At 45.5% G+C, this 24,142-nt stretch overlaps 1 protein-coding gene across 11 annotated transcripts in view; it reads left to right on the forward strand.

The window, feature by feature from the left end:
* The first annotated feature begins 1,445 nt into the window (after positions 1-1,445).
* SYDE2 (synapse defective Rho GTPase homolog 2) overlaps positions 1,446-24,142 on the forward strand; it is a 29,102-nt gene continuing 6,405 nt past the window's right edge. The window contains exons 1-6 of one of the 11 annotated variants that reach the window (XM_085232288.1): positions 1,446-3,759; positions 4,171-4,294; positions 7,685-8,404; positions 16,163-17,262; positions 19,723-19,849; positions 23,907-24,088. In XM_085232288.1, the coding sequence (XP_085088414.1) occupies positions 7,777-8,404; positions 16,163-17,262; positions 19,723-19,849; positions 23,907-24,088 (2,037 nt within the window). In that variant the 5' untranslated portion in view covers positions 1,446-3,759; positions 4,171-4,294; positions 7,685-7,776. Of the gene's footprint in view, positions 4,295-4,747; positions 5,071-5,095; positions 5,914-6,006; positions 6,673-7,684; positions 8,405-16,162; positions 17,263-19,722; positions 19,850-23,906; positions 24,089-24,142 lie in introns of those variants that run through there. The other 10 variants (XM_085232283.1, XM_085232286.1, XM_085232287.1 and 7 more) reach the window with 10 other exon arrangements.

Raw genomic sequence — 24,142 nt, forward strand, 5'->3', positions numbered from 1 at the left:
CTCTTGGGATAACTCTGTGTTTCCTCTCAGCTGCCCCTCAGTCTGGTGGTGCCTGTTGACATGTCATGCTGTAATGCACACTCCACCTCAAGGAAGATAAGGTGGCATTTCAGATATGTTCATGCTATAGGATGCCTCCTGCTTTGGATGAGGGGCAAGGTGGCTGTCAGCACTTCCATCTCAAGAGCTGTTTTTGATAGCAGCCATGAGGAAAGCCAAAGAAGTCAAACATTGAGGTGAGTTTGGGCCAAGTGCGATGCCTGTGTCTGCCGATGACATCAGTGTCAGGAGGCAAGAACTTGTGGCCCATAACAGGGGCACATTGAGCTGTTGTTTTGGCTCAGGCCTTGCGGTGCACTTTAAATCAGCCAAATTTTGCCAAGTTTAATCCAAAATAGCCCACCAAGCCATGCCTAGAAAGGATGCGACCGGACAGTCTTCTGCAAGTGTGACCAGTGAAGGGGCACAGAGCACAGGTGAGATGCTACACTGACATGTCCTGGGAGCCAGGACTGACAGAAGAGCTGACCAACATCAGGTTTACGCGTTTAGAAATACCTGCTAACTGCATGGCTGCTTGACTTGTCAGTAAGGGGCACTTAAAACTAGATTGGCCTGAACATGAGCAGACAAGATTTGTGATTAAGGGAGCACAGATTAGATTATAAATGTATTTTTTCACCTCAATTTTCTTGGATTCTGTTGTGTCTACCAAGGGTGAAGCCAAAGAACAAACATTGTAAGGGACACAAAGAATTAAAAGAAGCTTGGCCACATACCTCCCCGTAAGCAGCTGTGTGACTGCCTTTTGTATTTATCATAGTGCTGAAGGAGAGCTGGGAGCGAGCTGTCAGCAGATGGTAAGCAGCAACCCTGGCAGGTTTGCAAATGAGGGAATTTCCCTGCCTGAGTCAGTGAGATGAAGTACTCATCTTTGCTGGATTGCTCTTTACAAGTCAAGAAAGCCCATCAGGTCAAAACATGTGCTTCACTGTGGCTGGCCTAAGGAGGAAAGCTTTTTTTCTCCTGAGAAACACAGATCTTTCTCTGTTCCACTTGGTAGGTACGCTCCAGGAGATGCAAAGAAATGAGGGGAAAAAAAATCAAAACACCCATAACAAACCCAGGGTTCAGTTACTTTTCTAGTTTTCAGTTGCCCTACTGAAGTGGTACTTCTGTTCTGCAAACAAACCGGGTGTGAGTGCACTAACACCTGCACAGACTTCATTGTAATCACTTCTCACTACCAGCTACATTGTCTGCTCCCTTTGCTACACACACAGTGGAGAGACAGAAGACAGTGGTTCATCTATAAAACTCCACAGGGTTTCTCTGGCTCTTTTTTTTTTTCTTCATTTTGTGGCTTTGCAGCATACAGAGTAGCTATGATGAAACAAACACATATGCAAATATATAAAGGTGTTTGTTTTTTATGAATGATAAAATTATTTTGAAGATGTGAAAACCTACAGAAATCTGGAGATTATAACTATGGATTTTTGAGCACAACACAGTATACAAAGTTCTTAAAAAGGATCTGTGTTCTAATTTAAGGACCATTCCACTTCTCTTCTTAAATACTGGCTTTCCTTTTTATAACGTTTGGACCCTCTACACTTCATTCAGAGTTGAAATTCAGAGTTCTGAGGCTGATGACTGAATAAAAATTACTATTTCTAATGATAGAAGTGGAAAAAAAGGAACTTCAAGAAAGGGGATTCTCCTCAGAACATGTTCATTAAATGTGTTCTCCCAGTCTGAACTGGAAACCATCCAAGATATTTTTCTTACTCCCTAAGTTTTGCAGGATTTTAAATTAAATACGTGTTGTATATGCAGCAGTTTTAGGGCACTCTACATAGCAGCATTTATGGTAGGTGCACCCTGCAGTGTTGAGGGTCTGCCGCCTGTCCTGTGCTCCTGCTCAATGTCAACAGATAGTGCTCTAGGACACAGCTCAGCACTTTCATGGCTGCTTAGGAGATGAGTTTCTAAGTTTGGGTTAGTACGCAAATACTGTGAGAAACTGAACGACGGCAATGACTTCGTGACAGCACGTTGCTGAGAATTTTGTTCTTCTTGGGGTGGAACCAGCAGGAAAATGCTTTCTTGTGACTTACAAATGTAGTCCCAGCCAGAAGCATATAGTATAAAATAGAGAATGGTTATTTAGTATTTTAAGTTCCTTTGAAGAGGCTCTTCTAGTGTTTAAAGCACAAATTTGAATTTGTTTATCTTTTTCCTGACCATACGACATTCTCGTCTTCAGTGTTAACACTGACTTCAACCCATGTGGAATGTCACTGATCTGTTGGTTTTGTCTCCATGTTAGGAGAAGGCTATGGTGATGATGGTTGTTACACCTACTATTTTTACTGTGTGGGTGATGCCTTGGCTTCCTGTTAGCCAAAATACTTTGGTATTTTTAGCGTATCTTCAGGGGGACTGGCATCCTGCAATAGCACTCTCATGCTGTAAGATTGCAGAGGTGGTAATGACAGTGCTGAAGTTCAGTGATATGCTTTGAAAAGCTCATTGGGAGGTTAATGCGTGTTTCCTAAAAAGACAAACATCATCTCAAAAAAAGTAAGTGCAGGATACAAAAAAGAGCTTGAGCTTCTGATGCATTTCTGTTTGAATAAAGTGCAGAAGGCAGAGCCATGAATATTCCAGCTGCCTAATTCAGCTATGAACTGAAATATTTTCATCACACTACTATTTGAATAATTTCTTGTTTCTTTCCTGTTTAATTTTAAATTTAGCTTAACAGGACAAGCAGACTACTGGCAGTACAGGAGTGTCACAGGGTGGGCTGGCAGACTTTGTGTTCCTGGGAGCATCCAGCAGTTGGTGGCTGCCAGCCAAAACCTGTGCTGGGTATGGGATCTCAACAGCGGTGCCTCTTAATGCATTTTTTGGATTAAGGAGATTTTTGGCAAGGATGTGCTTGAGGAGAGAGTCACTGGTCTGAGCCAAACGCTTGGCTGCTCTAGAAGTCTAAAATTTGCTTTTAAATAGTGCACCCTTAACTTCAAATGGGGCCGGAGACGAGGGAGTCAGTGGTGGAGCCAGTTTGGTAATGAACATCTTTGGTTTTGTCTGGCCTCTAATCTAGCAGGCTACTCAGGTCTAGAATATAAATGAATTAGTGTCCTGGTTTGTCCTTGTAAGAAGATAAACAGCTGTATTCCAAACCTGGGAGCCATTGGGGTGCCTCATCTGGCTGATCAAGAACAGGTCTGGGGGTAACAAAGATGTGGATGGCTGGAGTGCTGTCTGCACACGAAGATTGGCTGCTTTGCAGGATGGAGATAATGCATGCTGCCATTAGCGGCAGGAGGGGCCAATAACTTCCATGGAACTGCTGCCTCGGTCCATTTGGATGTCAGAAAGGCAGATGTTTTCAGTAACTGGAGTGCTCAGAGATTTTATTGATTAGCAAAATCTTGGTCTGGTGATGGAGGAAAAAAACAAAACCAATAACTGTTAAAAACATTTTTCATGTACAGAAAAATGCAGCCTGCTATTTGTTTATAGTCACATTGTATTTAACCAGTCCTGAATGCTTGTCAGTGTCCCAGTGAGAGCTCTTCAAGTCGGTGCAAGCTCTGTTCCCATCCCACTGAAGTTACTTTCACATTCTGTACAGGGCCTGCTGAAGCGAATCACGTTCTGCACTGTGTGCTCTGTAGCTCCTGAACAAAATGGGCTGATCCGGAAACAAAAAGTTGGGCTTTGACTCCTGCTGCACTGGTTCAAGTGAGTTCCAGCCAGATCCTTAATGTTATTTTATCTGTGAGAGTTGTTCTGGTTTGGTTTGGTTTGTTTTTTTTTTTTGTGTGTGTGTGTGTGTGTGTGTGTGAGATCAATGCTACCTCTGTTGGGCAAATACAGGATGCATAGGGATTAAAAAAAAAAAATCTAGCTGCCAACAAGAAGAAGTGCATTGTAACCATTGCTTGGAATGGAAACAATTTTCAAAGATACGGATCAAACTGTGTTTATAGACCAACCGTTGGCAGCTTTTCCTAGGGCCGTTTCCTGTGTGCCTACTGCAGAGAGGAATCATGGAAATGTTTAAACTAACATCTAAACTGTATGGAACATGAGGAAAATACTGTGCGAGGCTGCATAGAAAAAGAACAGTGAAGTTTTCTTTTGTTTCTACAGGCATGACACATGGGAGAATGGGCCAGAAGAAGAAGGTCATAGTCCCAGAGGTGCCTTCACACCCCTGTGGTTCTGCGATTGCGTGACAGAGTCAGGACGGACCTCTGGATCTCTCCTGTGCTGCGTGTGTATGGGATGGGATCACTGCTGCTGAGCCTCGGGGGGGTCATGACTCGAAATTTGAATCAACTTTTTTTCTTTAGGAAGATTCGACTTCAACTATCATTGAATCCTATAACTATAGAATGGCTTTGGTTGGTAGGGCCCTTAAAGCTCACCCGGCTCCAAACCCTGCCACAGCAGGGACACTGCTGCCAGCTGAGGCTGCTTAGAGCCCCCTCAGCCTGCCCTTAAGCACTCCAAGGCTGGATGCATCCAAAGCTGCTCGGGACAGCCCTTCCCTCCGACTTTGCCAAGGGCCAAAATCCGCGAACACATGCCGCCCTCGCAAAGTTTTCCCCAGACCCCGGGCAGCTCTCCCCGCGGCCCGCTGTGCCGTACTGTTCGGCGCTTCGCCGGCATCCGGGCGGGCACCAGGTGCGGCGGCGAGGGCTCTCCTCGAGCTGCTGCCGAGGCGGTCCCAGCGCCCGGGGCGGCGCGGCACGGGCCCCCATCGGGGAGCGGCGATGGGGCGGCGGGGGCATGCGCACTGCGGGGCGGCCTCTCGCCCCGCGCAGCTATGCCAAGTATGTGCGCGGCGGCGGCGCGGCGGCAGCCGGGCGCGGGGAGGCACGCCGCCATGGGGCAGCTCCCGCCGTGCCGGGGGGCCGCCGCCCGCTGAGCGCCCAGGCATGGCCGAGCCGCTGCGCAGGACGCTCTCCAAGCTGCGCGGCAGGAGGTCCCCGCGCGGGGCGGCGGCGGGCGGCGCTCACCGGCACGGCGGGGGCTGCGGGCCGCAGGGTAAGAGCCCGTCTGCCCGGGACGCCGGGGGCCGCGTCTGGAGACGGAGCGCTCCCACGTGCGGAGCGGGGCGCGGGGTCTGTCCCTCTCGGAAGGGGAAGGGGAGGGGCGCGAGGCGCTGGCCCGGCGCTTCTCCGAGAAAATAGTATCGAAGCGAGTTTCTTGGCGCTCCGAGCTCCGCGCCGTTCCGCGGGGCTGTTGGCGGCGCTCCGTGCCGCGTCTGCCCGGGCCGTGTACGCGGTGCGGCTCGGCGCGGTGCCGGCGGGCGGCGGGGACTGCAGGTAACGAAAAGGGAGCCCCGAGGCGGATGGGGCGCTATGCCGCGCAGGTCGGTGCGTGGAGCGGGCTGCACCGGGCTTCGGAAGTGCCTTTTTTTCCAGAGTTTGCGAAGACTTCGCGTTTGTTTCGAGCAAAAGTAGTGCTGTTCTGCAAGTTCCAACGCGGGCGCGTTTTCACAACGTCGCTCATCCTTCTCGGGACAGAATTCCCCCTTTCCACGAGAGGCCCTCGCTGTCAGAGCGCTGCCCCGTGCGGCTCATCACGCGGCCGTTCGCTGCTCTTCGCCTCATGACCGTTTGCCATGGTCTCGCTTTTGTTTCCTCCCTGTTTTTTTTACACAGCTCGACGCTTACGGACCGTGCTTTGGCCGCGCTGCCGTCCCGCCGCAGTACAGCCCCGCTGTGTGCCGGGCGGTGTGCAGATTGGGCAGGGAGCGGGTGGCTGTTGCAGCCCTGGAGCTGTGCGTTCTGCTGGACCTTGTGCAGTGGGACTGTGAAGGCCGTTCCCCGCTGCGTTATGACCTGAAAAGCAGCGCCTGGCGTTGGGATGAGATGTTTGATATGTGTACGTAATAGGCACGGGATTTGTCGTGACCTCAACTGAGCTGAAGCACTGCATCTGGGTCTCTGGATGTGCTGTGGTGTTCCTGTATTTTAACTTTAGTGATTTATTTGATCTTGTGTAGATGGAGTGGGAGGTGAATTGAGCACCTGCCTGTTTGTCTGCCCTTTTGTTTGTTCACCAGAGCGCTGTGCGGAAGCCTTTTGGGGAGCAGTGCCTCGTTCCGTATTGTGCAGGGTCTGCCTCTGGAAATGCACTGATTGCACTGAACAGAGCCAATGGCGTTCTGCTGAATGAAGCTTTGCTCTGGAGCAGAGAACACGTTCATCACCCCTATAGTTTCTTGAGCTTCATATTTATTTGAATTTCTGGTTACTGTAACAGCTGTTGGCATTTGGGAGTTGCTGTGCTCCGTGGAGCTGCTGCGTGCTCAGATGCTTGCATGTGAAACAGTTTGTTATTAAAATAAACACCCACAGAAGGACTTTCAGGACTGGGGCCAAACTGGAATAAAGGGGAAACAGAGTTTGCAAACACAGCCCTGGATTGCGAGAGCTATGCTTGGAAGACCTAAATGCAAGTGTATCATTTGGATGGGATTCAGTGAGCATTTGCAATCAATGGCTTTTGGCAGAGCTGGCTGATTCGGAGACTGAGAGTGGAGAACTGTGTGCGAGTGCGGCTGAGGCGTGCCCCTGCAAGCAGGAGGTTATTGCAGTGCTCTGCAGCTGCTGCTGACCGCTGTTCCTGCAGGAGGCTCATGTAGGTAGCGCAGTGCGGGGCTGCCCAGGTGTGCACTGAGAACACCACAGCACGGCACTGCTCAGCACACAGTGACAGCAGCGCTGAGTGTGTCTCAGGGTCTGCAGATTGGGGGCTGTGGGTTGACAGCCCTGCAGAGGGCCTCCGTGTCCCTGGCAGTGCAATGAGCGGCAGGTGTTGCTGTCGGTGGGCATACAGATCTGGCATGGTGCATGTTTGTATGGGTGTAGGAGCTATTCCTCAGCTCCATGGAGAAGGGAGGTTTGGGGAAGTCGGGGTAGAAGCACCCTGCCTGTGGAACACCATTACAGGTTTAGCTTTGCTGTAGTGCGGTTGTATCAAGTTTGAAGTTGCGTATAGAGTTTGATTTGTTGATAAATGAAAATTTTGTTGTAAAATGATTTATTTAAAAGCTTTTATTGATTCTTCTTCTCTTCTTTTTGTCCTCACAAACCAAGGGTTATTCATGCCCTGGGCAAAGTGTATGGCAGTAAAGATAGTCCTTGCTGGAGGCTTCTGAGCCAGATAGATCCCCGTCCTTGTTTTCTACTTAAATCCTGCCCTGAGCACAGGATGTGGCAGTAAGGACAGTCCTTGCTAGAGGCTTCTGAGCCAGATAGATCCCCACCTTTGTTTTCTACTTAAATCTACATTGTACATATGTCGTAGGAACAATAGATAACAAACCCACTGCACACACAAAATTACCAGAGCAAAAAGATCCTTTTCTGCCTAAGTCTGCCTGACCTTTACACAGAGCTCTCACTGCCATTTACCTAAATTACACGGTGTTAAAATACAGCCCAACAAGCCTGACTTTTCATTAATTACACACGTGTTCTGCTTTGGCAGGCTGATGTGTAATCTGATGATAGCATCACCTTGTCTTTTGTCCTTTCGAATGAGGTCTAAGGCGAATGTGATACAATGCTGTATGTCTTCATCTGTCCTGCTAAAAGCAATGCGATATTCTGAGCATTTGTCTCTCCTTCTCTCTCTCCCTTTCTAACAGCAGATCTAATAGAAAATGTATACGTAGCTCCGCGGAGCAGGAAGGAGTCCAAGTCTCCGAAGGCAAGCGAGCTCCCCGAGCACCGGCCACAGATGAACAGCATCACTGTTTCTAAGAAGCGCAACTGGTTGCACCAGAGCAGCCACCGAGCCCCCCGCCTGGAGGGAGAAAGCACGTGTAAGAAGACACCAGGGGCTGTCACCAAGGCCCCACGGTCCCCCAGCCCGCTGCCTGCACCAAAGGTCCGGGGGGCTCCCGCCAGGTCCCCAGGAGGGGAGCACCCTGTCCTCAGCTGTGGTGCTGCGAGCGCCCTTCCAAATGCCACAGGCTCTGCTGTGCTGCGACGCTGTGCCTTTGACTTTGGTGAAGACAACGATGCAGATGATGAAGGAGAAATATGGTATAACCCCATCCCTGAAGATGATGAGCCGGACGTCTTGAGAGTCCTCCATCCTGCTGCCCATAACCCTGTCACTGCAGACTGCCCTGAAGGCTGCTGCAAAAGCCTGCCTGTCCGGGACCTGGGGCGGACATTAGGGCCCCTCGATGTTCCCCCATGCTCCTCAGAGAGAGCGGGGGACACTCAGCCTGGCAAGCTGAGTCCTGCCGACACCATGCAGCCTGAAGAGCACTTGCTGCAGCAGCGGCAGAGGTTTGCCTGCAAGCCCCAGAGCGTGCTGGCAGGAGAGGACAATCCTGCATTTAAGTGCCCCTCAGCAGGTAAGAGTGTTTAGGCAGACAAAGATGTCTTATCCTCTGCTTTCTTTGTAAAGAATGATAAGCCTTTCTTATGTTTCTTTTTTCTTTCTCCTCCTTTTGTCTGGATCAAGCACATTTCCAGTAGCAGTGCATGTTATGTTCATTAAAAAGAAAAAGAAAAAAAAAGGAAAAAAAGGGTCAGGTAGGGATATTGATATCTGCTAAATGGAGTGGTACAGTGACTTTTCAGCCAGTTTGCTCACCTGGCATATCCGGATGTGATTTGCCTCTGCCTATGGAGTCAGCTCCAATTTGGAATCCGATTCCAAACAGACCATGTTTGGTCTGGCTCCAAGCTGGCTGAAAAGAAAGGTTTTTACCAAGTAGACTTATTTAAGCATATTAATGAGAGGACCCACTTAGTTTACTTTCTGTTAGTTAGTGTGTCTCATTTGGGTCTTGGGTTCCAGCCTTTAAATTGCTTAATATCTTCAGAAGTTTCTTTAACCTACTGTCTGGGATTTTTAATAAATACTTTTTGGGAGATCATATAAATGCTATTTTAATCATCTGCTTTGTGTGGGTATACAGTATTTTTGTAATTCAAAGTGGAGAGGCCCTGGAGCTCATTTCCAGGCTCTCATTCTGCATTGCCCTCTGGAGGAGCTCTGTCCCCCTCCCACTCAGTCCTGGCAAATTGGCCCCAGATCTGTAAGTTCCAGAAGCTGCATTGCCTGGGCTCAGCACAGCGATGGCTTCTGGGAATGGGAGATGTTTTCAGAAGCACCAAAGCAACTTCTGTAAACAGCAGAAGAAAAAGTACTCTGTCCTCTCTTCTGGGAGCTCACATTTTGTTCTCCTTGTGGAAATACTGCTGATCTGAGTGTACTTTCAGTTCCAAAGTATTCTGAGAACATTTATTTAGAAATAATTCACTTTATAGCCTGCATTAAATACTTAGACCAGTTATGTCTGCTTGCAAAATCACTGAAATACCATGCTGTTATTTTTTCAAAGCAGTTTGGAGAGGTCGGGATGTGGGGTTGTTGGGAAAGCCATGAGCACATTCTGCAGACTGTTTGACTCCAATTTAGTCATTAAGCTCTTGATGTATAGGCGATTCTCCTTAAAAAATGAAACCCTTTATGCAAGAAGGGGAATGCCCCTTTTTTTTTTTAATTCTGAAGAAACATTTATTCCTGAAAGCAAAATTATGTGTTTAAAGTGTCTTTCCTGAAACCAGGAAAAAAGTGTGATGAATTTCCCCCATTAGGTTTGGTATGCTCAGAGCTGATTAAGCTAGTTTAAATGCATTTCTTTTGTATGTATTTAACAGCGACCAGACTGAATGGATGAACTGGTGATGAGATGGATCCCTGCTGCTCAGTAATTGGCTTTATCATGGAGAAGTGATTTTTTTTTTCCTTTCTTCAGTTAAGGTGTCTGCAGTTATTTTCAGTCAAATTTAAAATGACTGCTCATCCATGTGCAATTACTGCATGAGGGCAACGTGGCCAGTTTAATATTATTTGTGCTTGAACCTTGCTTGAATTACACAGTTGCTGCAAAATAGATGTCTATATAGGTCAAGCAGGAACTCCTAACAAATACTCAGTTACTGCTTTGGGAAAAGTCTGCTTATCTTTGTTACTGCTGTAATTTTATATGTGTCAGTAGTGCTTAGTACTAGAGTGTAAGAGAGATTTTGAGAAGCAAAGACAGAAAAAAGTAAGATACTACAAAAGCCAGTAAAAGACATATTTTCATTTCATTTATTATTATTATTATTATTATTATATACTCTATATATTATTTATATATATAATATATACAATTTTCATTTGATACTATCTTCTTTGGTCAGTGCAAGTAGTTTAACCATTTAAGCTTTAAACAATACTGCCTCATTTGGATCTCAAATTTTGTACAGAGGAAGCAGTCATGCTTTTTTTTTTAAATGGAAACATGAAGAAAAAATATAAAACAGTTTAGTTGCTGAGAGTCTTCCCAAACAAAGTAGTGAATAGATATGTCCTGTAAATGTTTTCTTTAAATGGGGTATAGATTGTAGAGGTGTTGGTTTTCCCATTGTCTTAACTTGCATCATTAGTTCCTAGTGTTAATCGGGTTACTTTCTCCAGTAAAGGCCATGTATGTTAATAGGATTTGTCAGGTAATTCCTTGTTGAATAATTCTAGCCATGCTAGTTTTTAGAAAGGCATAAAAACAGAACAGCCCTATACTACAGCAATTAGGAAACACACTTTTGTTTATGGATTTTGTTTATGTTGAACAGACAAAAGGTGGCAGTAAGAAGAAAATTTGCTAAGGCAGAAATGTAGAAACATAGCACCAGCTCGTGTTCTTAGGGCTACGGGAGAAGAATTTAGGTGGAAATTTACGTGGACTGTGGAGTGTGTTTTTCATATCACATTTAGAATTTTTCAAATGTATAAAGTTTTGAAGTAAATTTTTCTTACGACTGTTTGACTGTATTCTAGTTAAATGTTGCTAGATGTCTATATCACTATCAAGGCACTGAAGAATAGCGTCCCTCTGTAGTTCCTTCTTTTGCTATAGTTTACATTGTGGATCTCCAGACAGGGCCTTTTTGGAGAATTTGTAATGCTTTGGCTTTTAGTACCAGCATTTAGAGGGCAGGTTTAGACTAGATATTAGAAAGAACTTTTTTACTGTGAGGATGCTGAGACACTGGAATGGGTTGCCTGGCGAGATTATGGATGCCTCCTCCCTGGAGGTGTTCAAGGCCAGGCTGGTTGGGCTTTGAGCAACCTGGTCAAGCGGGAGGTGTCCGTGCCTATAGCAGCGGGTTGGAACTAGGTGATCTTAAAGGTCCCTTCCAACCCAAACCATTCTATGATTATTTCTGAGAGTAGTGCCTAACTGATCAGTGGGGTCATTTCATGTCTGTGTCTCAGAAGCATTCTGCTAGGGCATGCTGATTCTAGCCTGTGAGAACCTTGGCTATGCTTTTGTTACTAAAAATGTATGCTAGCTAGATGTCTGGCTGCAAAATCCTGGCAGGAGTCATTGGAAATTGATTTTTTTTTCAGCGTTGCAGGAGGCGATGGTGCTGTGCTCCAATTTAGCTCCAGCTGGGCACGTACTGGGGTTAATCTAAGCAGTGCTCTTCCTTCACTTAAATGACTGCTCTCCTGGTTTACAAATTTATTGTTTGGGACCCAAATTTTGTAGGCTTGCATGTTGCAAATGATCTTTGTCAACAGGCCAAGTATGTCCTGCTTCTGTAGAGCTGAGCGGCAGGATTTTGGGGGGATGACATGTAGCTTTTGAAGGCTGTGGGCCTACCCAGGGATCTGTCTTTGATCCGTTTTGGTGACCTGCTGTAAGGATCTGCTGGGGAGCGAGATTAGGAGTTGTAGCAACCGAAGACTTGAAGTAGTTAATGTAAAGTAGTTATTTATTTCATCCTCTGTTTTGTATGGAATCATGTTTCTATTACGTCTTACTGGGGAAACAGAGATACTTTTTATCCCATGTAAGAAACCACGAGGGAAAGAGGACATGGTGCGAGCGGTCCAAAATGAGGCATGCCTGGCACTGGGGCCGATGGCGCTTGGTCCGACGCCAGCATTCTAATGAAGCCTGCTGTGGTCTGTGTGACACGGAGAATCATTAACGTTTAGAATATTTGCCAGGAATTCATTCCTGTTTGCAGATAGCAAGCTCTTAAGCCTGGCGGGTGACCTGAAGTGCTGTTAAAACATGCTCGTTGTCCCCTCTCAAGGGGACACCCAGCAGGGGGCACCGAGGACTACGTTGGTGCAGGGTCAGCCCGACAGACTCTTACAGCAGGGCCTGCGTAAAACAGTGTGTGACTTCTGCTCCTGAAAACGTGACCCCAGCATTGATGGGTTTGTCACGGCTTACTTAGCGTCTGTGTATATTTGGCATTGTACTGGAAGAAAATGAACTACTGTTACAGAGTTCTTAGAGCGTTCTTTATTACCCTTTTAATAGTTTCTCCATCCTTGACTCTGAAGTGCCATGTGGGGTTGAACACAGAGACCAAATTGGTCAAAATGGCAGTTTTCATAGGGGTTAAAAAAGGACTTCTCTTTTAGCAGACTAAGAGAAGATTCTTCATTTTGTTTAGATAATTATTACATAGAAATAATTACATTCTATCCTCATTTAAGAAAGTTTTTTTGCTAATATGGATAATGGAGCTTACTTGCCTTGCATCTTAGTTGAAGTTGCTTGCATTTGATATAGCATGAATTCTCTTAGAACTGTTTTCAGCTTTGCAGTGAGTCTTTCTATCAGAGTGGATGTAGAACTATCCGAGGATGAAATGGGCCTGAGCTGGAGTAAGTTACCAGCCTCTGGCATCAGTAGAACCGTGTTATTTGTGTCAGCTGAGGATCCAGATCGGTATCCCTTCTGGAATCTAGCACAGAAAAACAGTATCCTTTTTTTCACTCAGCTGTCATTTGCAGTGAGAATGATTTTGAGCTGTTTGGGCTTTTCTGTTCTGATTTGTTGCTTTTGGGGGAAAAAGAAAAAAAAAAAGTTTTTCCAAGGAATACATTGGGTTGACTTTTAAAAAAAGAAAAGTAAAAAATCTCAGACAAAGGGAAGCTTTGGTTTTGAAAATTATAGCCGCTTAGTACAAGCTGTATTTTTTTCCTCTTTCTAAAATGAAGTGGCCTAGAAGTTAGCTCTCGTGTCATTTTTCTAGGGATACAGTTTCAGTGTCAGATGCAGCATGCTTATTAAGTATTTCAGGAGGATGGCAGGAAAAATGAAATTACATATGAGCTTCAGTTGGGTCAGAGCTCAGCATTTCCCTTAGTTATTATGAGCATGGCTGTTTGGTATTTTAATAGCTCTCTGTGATGAGGAACTGTTTTCTGACTTACTCATCTCATCTTGGGGTCCCAAAAATAAATCACACACTTCTCATGAGCTTTAGAGTTACTCAAAACTCTTCCTTAAGCGAAGAGGAACGTTGCACGTAGAATGGGATAATCAAATATGCCTGTAACGTAGCAGGCATTGTTGGCAGGCAGACTGACAGTGTCACGTCCACCCAGGCACAGAGGGACAATGCTAAGCTGGGCCAGAGATGAATGCTACTGTGTGGGATCACAGCGTGTGCCTGACAGGCTGTGTGCTGTGAGTTTGCCTGCTGTTCCCGTAGGGCAGATCTATGTAGGTGAGGTTTTGGGCTCTGCTGTCCCCTGGCCATGAGGGGAAGGGCAGCTGATGGCCGTGGAGCACCTCATGTCCAGGGGCCACCTGCCTCTGTGGCTGTGGAGAGTCTTTGTCATGCTGTGGAACAAATAAAAGCTGTGGGCTTTACTCATCCACCTGAACCAGCTCAAAGAGGCAGCCCTGGTGCAAAGTCATTTGGCTCAGTGCAGTGCTTGGTCTCTGACTTGTCCGATGGCAAGCCATGCATCCCTGGGTTGGGGCATCCTACAAAAGCTGCTTTCTTCTGCTCTTTGTGCAGCTGATGCTGCCAGGAAGTGCGAGGCAGATGTGCGGAATGCATTGTCAGCTGCACCTCATCATCGCCCCCCTGCTGACTGGGTTATCGTTGGCACCCCAGTGCCTCTGGTGCTTCCCCTCCTTCTGCCAGCCTTCCCTAAGGCATTTCTGAAGTGTCAGATGCCACCTGTGTGGAACAGAAAGGAAGCTGGGCAAAGTGACCAGGCTGGGAAATGGAATGTGACGTGACTGCGCTGAAGGTCCCTATTGCAGCTTGTTAGCAGTCATCGTGTGTGCATTTGGAAATGGTGTCCGTACCTCAGCACATCGCTGGTGTTAGTGCGGGCATGACACTTGTGGGATTGGTCCCACACAACCAGCTTCTGTCAGCTCTGTGTTTTGTTTTAACCCCTTTGCGCTGAAGGCAGCAGAAGTCATACCTGTGAAAGTCAGAATGTCAGATTGCCTCTGCACCTCTTCTGAGATGGAGGGAAGTTGAATGGGCTGGCTTGCTTTGCTAAGCCCGTGCCAGAGGCGTGGGGCAGAAAGGGAAGGTGAATGTCAGCACAGCACCGGCTGCTGTGGGGTGTTCTGGGTGAGCACAGCTATACCGCAATCTGCAGCACAAGCAAGGCTTTGTCCAGCTCTGTCATACCCCGTGTCTCCTGCCAGCTGCTGCCAGAACAGCAGGCAAGGAACTCCTCCAAGAAATGCAGAGCTAAAGGCATTTTCCTCCATTGCTCTGGAAAACAGATACTGTGTGCTGTTCTTTTATGACTGAAACTTTGCTATAAAAGCGCTCTTTTAAGCAAATAGTGATTGGGACTGAATTAATAGTGACTGGAATTAGACAGTAAGCATCAGAAAAATCTGTAAAAGAAGCTGCTGTAAAGAATGAGTTGCTGTGTACCTCTTTCCTTCCCTGTACGCACTGTGAGTAGGGTTTGCCTTTCCTCAGTGAGCAGCGGGGTGGATTCCCCCTGCTAACACAGGCATAGGCCCCTGGTCTCTGAGCAGCTGGGGCAGCTGCAGCAGCAGGGCTGAGTGTGACCGGAGGCTCTGGTTCCCATGAGTGCTGCCAGAGCTTGCCTGGGATGAAGGGATGGGATGGTTGTTCTTACAAAAGCCACTCTTAGTTTGTCGGGGGATAGAAAAGTGGCTTGAAATGAGAGTACTCATGAAATTTTATTTGTTCTGGCCTCAGTTTCCATCTTGCACACTACAGCAACTCAAGTGAATCCACTGCCTTTTCTGCAGTCATTACTGCCTCATGCTGGTGGCAAGAAGAAAGGCTTGAGCTGAAACTCAATCTTAGGGTTTTCTTAAACATTCAAGCATGACGAGAACTACAAGTTCGTGTCTCTATGAGTCATGCACAGATTTACTGATAACAACTTCTTATTCTGATTGTATCCCTTCATTACTGCACTGTCAAATGAATATAGATGTTTTGTTTTTTTTCTCTCATTCTTTTCCTCTTCAACATCAGTGCCTTCTGTTACAGTTACTTTTGTTCCTTGAAAAGAGATTTTCCAAAAGATTTCCCACCATGGAACCGTATAACTTGAAGCCCTGTCATAGGGTGGCTGTGCCAGGAAAGAGGGAAAATTGCTGGCAAGAACGAGGCAGTGCACAGTGCAGCTTTTGGAATAAATAAGTCCTTGTTGCTTTCCTGCTCCTCCCTGCAGCAGAAAAGGGGAGCTGAAAGAAACAAGAAAAGAGGGGTGAGACGCTTCTCCAGAGTTCTTTTGGGTAAGAGAGGGAAATGGAAAGTAGTGTAGCAGTATCCTTTACCAGGGGGATGTGCATGTTTCCTTTAGACTTGAGAGGGCAATGCTGATGTGTTAATCTTTGTTGCTAACTGCTTTGTGGGCAGAAGTGCACTTGTCATTTTCCAGTGCTTTCCCTTTGAAGACTCATTTCATTGCACCTGGGCCCCAGGAATGCAATTGTGTCTGCCTGGATGAGAGGGATGTAACACAAATGGACAAGAGCTGAATGCAGTGGGTGAAATAGCTCATTTGTTTATTTGTAGTTTCTGGCTCTTTCATCTCTATAGAGCAGAACAAATCAGGCTTCTGACTATGAACTGCCAAATTTGGCTGCACAGGTCAACAGAGTACAACACTCTGGGTGCTTGTTAATATCTCTAACTGGTGAATGACAGTCATCTGAATGAATTGCATTTATCAAGTTAAGACAAATCAAAGTGTTCTCCTCTAGTTCAGTATTTTATTTTCATTACTGTCAACTGCACTTACAGAACATTTGTTTATTCTCTTTAATTTTTTTTTTTTCCTAAAGGGCCTGGAGTTGTACTTGCACACAAGATTGATATACCAATAACAGAAGTTTCTCCTCCAAGTCCTAGTCCCTTGAAAAAAAGTGGATCAATCAATTGGCCTTTCCCCGATCGAATTAAATCTCCCAGAACTGTGAGGAAGCTTTCCATGAAAATGAAAAAACTGCCAGAACTCAGCAGGAAGCTGAGTGTCAAGGGAACTTCAAGCCATAATAGCTCAGATAATCCTTCTTCCCTGCTGAAAGGGAGCCCTCGGGATACAAGCCATACAGCGTCTTTGCCATCTTCTGGAAACTCAACTGCAGCTGCCAGCAGGAATGTCATAAGTCGTTACCATCTCGACAGCAGTGTGTCATCGCAGCACACCTACAAAAAGAAGAGCTCGAGGAGTTCCAAATCCTCCAGCAAAGGGGGTTACCTCAGTGACGGTGACTCTCCTGAACTTTTAACCAAATCAGGCAAACATGGACATGAAACCAAGTGTGGGAAAGGAAAAGAGAGCTTTCCAAGTAACAGTGGTAAAACGGAGATAGATATCGATGCTTTCAGGCACTACAACTTTTCTGATCAACCTAAGTGTTCCCAGTACATCTCTGGACTTATGAGCATTCACTTTTATGGTGCTGAGGACTTGAAACCACCAAAAATAGACTCAAAAGATGTCTTTTGTGCAATACAGGTTGACTCAGTAAACAAAGCAAGAACAGCCCTGCTTACATGTAGGACAACATTTCTAGATATGGACCACACATTCAACATAGAAATTGAAAATGCTCAGCACTTAAAGCTGGTGGTGTTCAGCTGGGAGCCTACCCCACGGAAAAACCGTGTTTGTTGTCATGGCACTGTGGCTCTTCCTACTCTCTTTCGAGTGACAAAAACACACCAGCTGGCTGTCAGACTGGAACCAAGGGGGCTTATTTATGTCAAACTATCACTTATGGAACAATGGGAGAACTCTCTCGACGGTTTGGATGCAGATCGGGAACCAGTGATGTTTGGTGTAGATGCTCGAAAAGTGGTAGAGAAGGAAAATACAGGCCTGATGGTGCCGCTTTTAATTCAGAAATGCGTAATGGAAATTGAAAAAAGGGGCTGCCAGGTACTGTATGTATCTTAATGTTTTGTTATTATAGCTGTGTCTGGATCTCTGTTGCAGATCTTTGCACTGTTACTTCTGGAGCAGGAGTGATTTTTAACTTATTTTCTTGCTCTCATTGTGTGGTGAACGCCAGTCATTGTACTGGGGGAAGAATAGCAGGACTGTGAAATCAGTGCTTCCAACTTTGCTCTTGTAAAGGAGAAGAACACTTGCTCACGGTAGCTTTAGGACTGCACACCCAGCCTGTAGAGTCACCCTCAAAATATGGCAGAGCTGAGATTAGGATTTGGAAATGTCTGAGGCACAGATCGTTACTTAAGGACATCTTGTACTGACATGCAAGGAGTATGGTACTCCCTCCCTTGATGCAAAGCATGAAGATGAGGAAGAGCTATGGGGAAGATAGGTTATTTGTTTCCTCACACTGCTTCTCCTAGCCTTTCTTCAAGTTGTCCTTAGGATTAGGAAAGGCAGTAAGGCCCACTGTGTTCTCTTCATCTTAATGCAACTTATTTCAGTTGGTGTAACCCAATGGAGAAAAAATGTTGTAGAAACAAATCCCCAGCTACAGATGCTAGACTAGAAATTTCTTAGGAAGGAAGACGTGCAGTGCTAAGGATAAACGTTGCCCCTTGGTAATTCATTTGAAATTGTGAGGGGACTTCTACATACTGCTCCGTAGACTGTGAGCCCTTGGTTTCTGTTTCTGAGCCTGTTACTGCTCAGGTGAAATTGAGAGGTAATCACAACTACCACTGTTACTACTTTTAATTGCCAACAGTTTGGCTGTAGTTTCCCGGTGTTAAGAAATTAATGGCTACTTATAACCTAGATCAGAATATGCAAACAGGAATGGTATTTGTATGTAATTACTTTGTTGAAAGTCAGTACTGATAATAATTGTGTGATTCTCATTGTACTTCTCCTAACATGCAAACCAGTGGAAAAAAGAAGCTGTATTCTTTCCAGTATTTGTGTCTCATGGTTTCAGTGTTTTATTTTGGGCTTACTAGCACTTAGTCATGCAAATGATTTTGGGTAATCAAGACATCACTGGTAATGAGGCGACTGGGATCTGAGCTGTCTGTGTGCACCTGGTGCTTATGAGCATAAAATCTAATTTGTGCATTTGCTCAGGGAGAAACAAAAATGCAAAATATACTGTTAACTTTTAACCATGCACTTTTCTGACCTTTTGATTTTCTCTTAGAATGCAGACTACTGTCGTGATATGTCATCTCCACCTGACTTTCAGAATAGTGTTACAAAACTTGGTTGAAATTTTCACAGGCAAATATCAGGTCTGATTTGGTCTTGGGGAAGAGAGGGTACAAATTCCATTGAGTGACTTTCCATGTATTTAAGCAGGAATTAATGTATGGCCAGACAAATACTCTTCTTTGCAAACCTGGATGTGCACATTCTAAGCCAGCACAGACTGTGTCAAGTTTTGAGCTGGTTGGTTGTTCAAGTCCACAGTGTTTTGGGACTAACCATGTGTTGTTCGGTACATCTGCCTGTAATTAAATTAAAATAATATATGTAAGATTTAGCTTTTCTCAGTCATGGTGGTGATGAAAATGGAAAATACAGCAACAAAAAAGTGCAAAATTGGAGTGTGTGAAAGCAGATAATTGACTTAGTAATATAGTCCAGATGTGTTATGGAGTCACTCCTATCATCTTGAGCATATGAAGTAACCCTTGCTTCACATTAAATGTTACATGTCATTTGAAATGTGGAAGTCAGCATCTTGTCATCTTTAAAATAACAACTTGGGAATGTCATTAGAATGGAGTATTCGTAATTCTCTTGAAATCCTTTCCACCAACATCAAGCAAAGTTTTAGTTACATCTAGCTTTTTCCTGTAGGAAAATGTTAAGGGTTTTTTTCCTTAAGAGATTTATGACATCTCTTCTTTATTAGGCAGTTGGTTGTGCTGCTACCTTTTTCTACTAATGATTAATAACAATTTTGGAACATGTTCTAATATCCTTCAAAATGCTTCTTCTCTTCATTTCTGCTTAGGGCCCAGTTTTATCTATATAATTATGCAGTTATTACTAGAAAAAACGATGGTGATCTGAATGTGTAGGATAAGAGGAGAATTATGTTTATCTTTATTTCTTTGTTTCCCAGTTTTTACATAAAAGCAAAGTCCGAGTGGATTCTGAATTACCTGGTGCTGTGCTTCTGGCTTACAGCTTGGGATGGCTCAGTGAACACTGCTCAGGATGTCCCCTGCTGCAGAAAGCTTTGGCATTAGTCACTTGCCTGTCAGCTGCCTCTTGAGTAACTTTTGATGGTGTACACGATCAATTAATATTAGCAGTTGGCATTGTTTGAGTTTGCTTAACAGTTGTTTGAACATCTTGCTGCACTTCCCAGGTGAGGCCAAACATGATATGCGTTCTGCTTTGCGGGGATAACTGATGTGGAGCTGTGGTTCTTGCCCATAGGTTGTAGGCCTGTATCGGCTGTGTGGCTCTGCAGCAGTTAAGAAGGAGCTTCGAGAGGCGTTTGAGAGGGACAGCAAGGCGGTGACTCTCTCTGAAAGCCGGTACCCAGATATTAATGTGATAACAGGTAACGATTTGACTTCTCTTCCAGTATATAATTTTGACATGTTTGTAATATACCTTTCAGAAGGTGAGGCTCTGAACTAGTCTTCTGTTGTTGTTTAACAAGCCGTTAAGTGCTTCTCTGTACTGCGAAAGCAAGCTCAGTAACGTCGGAGGTGTGTATTCAAGTAGCTGTGATTGGGAGGGAGGAGGATGGAGTTCCACTGACCCATGAAACTTGGTGTAGGAAGGGAACTGCACAAGGTGGGGGCTTTCACAGTAGCATCCTGGTGAAGGAGAGGGGCTGGGGGCAGAGGAGCAGGAGGTCTGACAAAAGTTCTCTTCACCTGCCCCAGCTTTTTAAGGGAGTGTTGGTGCCCAGTACAGCTGAAATTGTCAGGTGTTTTTGTGACTTAAAGGCCAAACAGTTTTGTAGCTGTTGATGATATTTGTTATGTAAACCAAAGTTGAGCTGAGTTCAGGGATCGAGGAGTAAACTAATCGCTTGAGTCAATTAGACAAGAACATTTCATTACTTCCAACCCAGTGATGGAAAATGTTAACATCAGCAGCCAGGGTGTAAATTTTCTGTGCTGGAGCACTTTGTGACATTCAGAGGCATTGAGCAGTTCTATCCCATTTGATTGTTTCACTGCAGTGTATTGGGAATTAATTTTGTGTTCAGTACGTTTTGTAATTATTCTAGGTACTGTCAGAAGATACTGCCCAGTGGCATTTTCTTTGTTAACCAAACCTTTTGTACAGACCCAGCAGGTCAGTTCACCTGCCTCACGATTGGGCTCATCATTGCTCACCAGCACTGGTGTTCTCAGCACCAGAATCTTGACTTGTGTTGCACTCCGCCATGTGTGATGCATCCCCTATCGGGAGAAGATGAACAGAAGAAGTAAATAATAGAAATGATCTTTTAACTTAATGCTTTTCTTCTCTTTGCAAATAGATTCGTGAAAGAAGCAGTGATGATTTCTAACATGATGATATTTATTATTCTTGAAAACTTTTCTCAATTTTAGTAAATCAATTGTGCTATAAAACAGCAGAAACTGTCTGATGTTGACTTGTAAGCAGACAAATGTGAAACAGATTCTTCAAATATAAATTTTTGGCTAATGAAATATTTGACCTATTTGATGTTTGTTGCAGTAATGAAGAAGGCATTGCACTCCCGTGTCTACCAGAAATGATATAGAGCAGAACTATTTGCAGAAATGTTTCAGAAATATCGTGAGGAAGGGTGTCGAGGCTTCCTTGTATGTGTACAGAAGAACCTGAAATGCATCACAAGCACTTTGTCCCCAGAGGCACTGTGCACTCAGAATCCGCTGTTATTGATAGAAGCTGAGCTCAGAGCTGCAGGAGTGCTCAGTGGAGACAGCAGGCCTTGTCAGGGCAGCAGTGCCAGTCTCTCTGTGCTTTCTGTCATGGGTTTATGATGTGGTGCTCAATCTGAAAAGTGTACTTTAATGCCACGCTACCATCTCTTTAAGCCACACTGATGAGGGTGAGCCGTTCTCTGCTTAGCTGTGGGCAGCACGGTTTGGGCATAAAGGTGAGGCAGCAGTTTTGTGCTGGCAGAGCTGGGCTACCTGCTACGCTCAGCATGGGAGGAAAGAGCCCGCAGAGCACAATCTCACTGTACAGGGAGCCTGGGCAATGGCTGTTTGCCCCGGTTCTTCATGCTGTGTTTGCGGTGCTGAGGTTGCATCTCATGACTCGTACTTTCCTAAGCCAAAGCATTTGTTCCATAGAATGTGAATCCTCAGCATAAATCTTGGCGCATTTGGAGAGAAGTGCTTTCCTGTGTCCTTTTTGAAATTTGAGTAGCTCTGTTTTTCCAGATGATTATACAGATATATTTTTTTTTTTTTGACAGCTCTCCAAAGACCAAAGAATGAGCATTTAATGATTAAATCTTTACTGAGAACTGCCCCTGGGGTTGGCACAGGCTTACAGAGGCACTCGTGGCTCAAAACCAAGTGCGCTGCCAGTTTTAGGAGCTGACCAGTAGAAGTGGTTGCATCATGTCTGTTCTCATCCGTGTGAATTCATATCTCTAAATAAAGCGTGTAACACTGTTAACAGCTCAGTGGGCCAGAAAAATGAGGGATCACTGAAGTGGATGGTAATCTCAGCTTGCTGTCTCCATTTGCTTTGTAGGGTGAGGGCTCGTGGCGAGGAGAACGTGCCAGTGGGTTAGCAGCAGGAAGTATGGCTTCCTGCAAGAAAACAGGGCTAATTTGGCAGAGTGAATAGCAAAAACATGTAGAAAGGCCAAAGGGCATTAGTGGCTTCCGAGCTGCCCGTTACCCAGGGACACTGAGGAACATGATTTAATGACATGATGTTCATGGGTGGACTAGGTGATCTGGTGGTCTCTTCCAGCCTTAATGATTCTATCGGTTCTATGATTCTAAGGTCCTTCAGCAGGTGGTAGACTTGTGTTTGTGGTTGCTGTCAGAGGAATTCTCAGTCATCGGCTGTGACTGTTGCAGTAGCACTAGCTGATCTGACTTGGACGTATCTTTAGTCCTTTCCTGCTGAAAACTGATTCCGAATTTGGGCTTCCCTACCCAAAGGATGGCAGCGTCAGCATTTCCTGCTGGTGCTTTGTGTAGATAAGAGGGAAAGGCATCTCAGGCTGTGCTGTGCTGTGCCTCCTCTGCCACATTGCTCTCATTTTCACCTGTGGATGCACGTGGGACACTTCTGAATTGAGATGAAATATCATTGGTGGGAAGGGAGGAATGTGAATAAGTTACTAAACAGAAGCGTAATATGCCACTTCTGTAACTGCTCTGCATAAAAACAGAAAACCCCAAAGCAAATAAAGAAGCCCAGAGGAATTTGTGTTCAGGAAAACATAGAGCTGGCTGGTTTTGTTTCTCAGATCCTTGCCAGTAGGTTCCTATGTTGTGCTGGGGGGGCTGTGTGCTGGCTGCTGGCCTGCCCAGCTGGAGGGGCTGTACAGGGCACTACTGCCAGGTTTGCACTGCTCGTGGGGCAGGGCCTGGCTGGCTGCCTCTGCACTGGGTGCAATCCTCATTTCTCAGTGGTACCAGTTACACAGCGAGAAGCCACTGCAAACGTGCCTGCAAAGGGGAAACATTAGCTTCCATTCCTTGTATTTTTTATAAACAGGCTCATAAAAAGCTTTCTGCAGTGTGATTCAGTTTGCAGTTAAGTTATGAAGACAGAATTGATATGAACTGTTGCTTTATCATATAGCAGAACATGACAGCATTTACATTGATTTGGGGTTTTCCAGAGCTACGTGGAGCGTGTGCCAAAAAATCTTCTATCTTTACAAGTGTGCCTTATCTGAGGACAGACTGCTCTGTTAATTAGTGTCCTCTTTCAAAAGGTTTTTTAATGCATCATTTCTTAACAAACTTAAGTTGTAATCTAGCTGAATGGGCAGATATTTATGGTCTGAATGCTTTTTCTTTATGCTTTTAGAGGACAATAAGAGCTTTTAGTGCTGGCTGTGCTGGATGCGCTGCCCCATGGCATTATGTTTGTGTGATTTCCAGGGCCAAGCAGAAGTGTTCTGCTGGGTTTTTCTTCTTATAGTTGCTGAAATTGGCTCACACTGAAGCGTAGCCAGCTTTTAGCATCAACTTGCATGAATGCGGACACTCGGTTCCTTCTCATTTGTTTGCATCTGTGAAGGCATAAAAGCTGGATGCAGTGCTGCCGGGTTGTTGCGTCCTGCAGAAAGCACCTCTCTTCCAGCTCTGGAGATGCAGCTGTACATAGTGCAGCTGGGAGAGCCCGGTGCTGGGATGGCAGCAAGGACGAGAGTGCTGCAGAGCTGCAGGCGCAGAGCTGCCCGCTGGCTGTAGCCAGTGCCTGTCCTGTGCAGAGAGCTGCTGCTTGGCTTGCTGGTGTTATTCTACCCTTACTGCCTCCTCCTGTCCCCAGCCCCTGAATTTGTCACTGGCATGAAGAATTTTCCTGGAAGATATGTGATTTCTGTGTGCCTTAGTGCTTCCAACCCAACCCATTCCAAACAGTGAACATGCAGCTTGATAACAGCAGCTGTTCTTGTACGTCTTCTGAAGGTGTCCTAAAGGATTACCTGCGAGAGCTGCCCTCTCCACTGATAACCAAACAGCTCTATGAAGCAGTGGTGGATGCCATGGTGAAAAATCCCTTGAAGATGGCAGCTGCTGGTTGTGAAAATGACCCGAGTGACTCTGAGCACACAGCAGCCCTTCTGGATTGCCTCCCAGATGTTGAGAAGGTGAGTGGTATTAATGGGGTCAAGTAATGGTAAATTGCCAGCTTCAGAAAATAA

This window comes from Meleagris gallopavo, chromosome 10 (assembly GCF_905368555.1).
Source record: "Meleagris gallopavo chromosome 10, MGAL_WU_HG_1.1, whole genome shotgun sequence".
Lineage (NCBI taxonomy): Eukaryota > Metazoa > Chordata > Aves > Galliformes > Phasianidae > Meleagris > Meleagris gallopavo.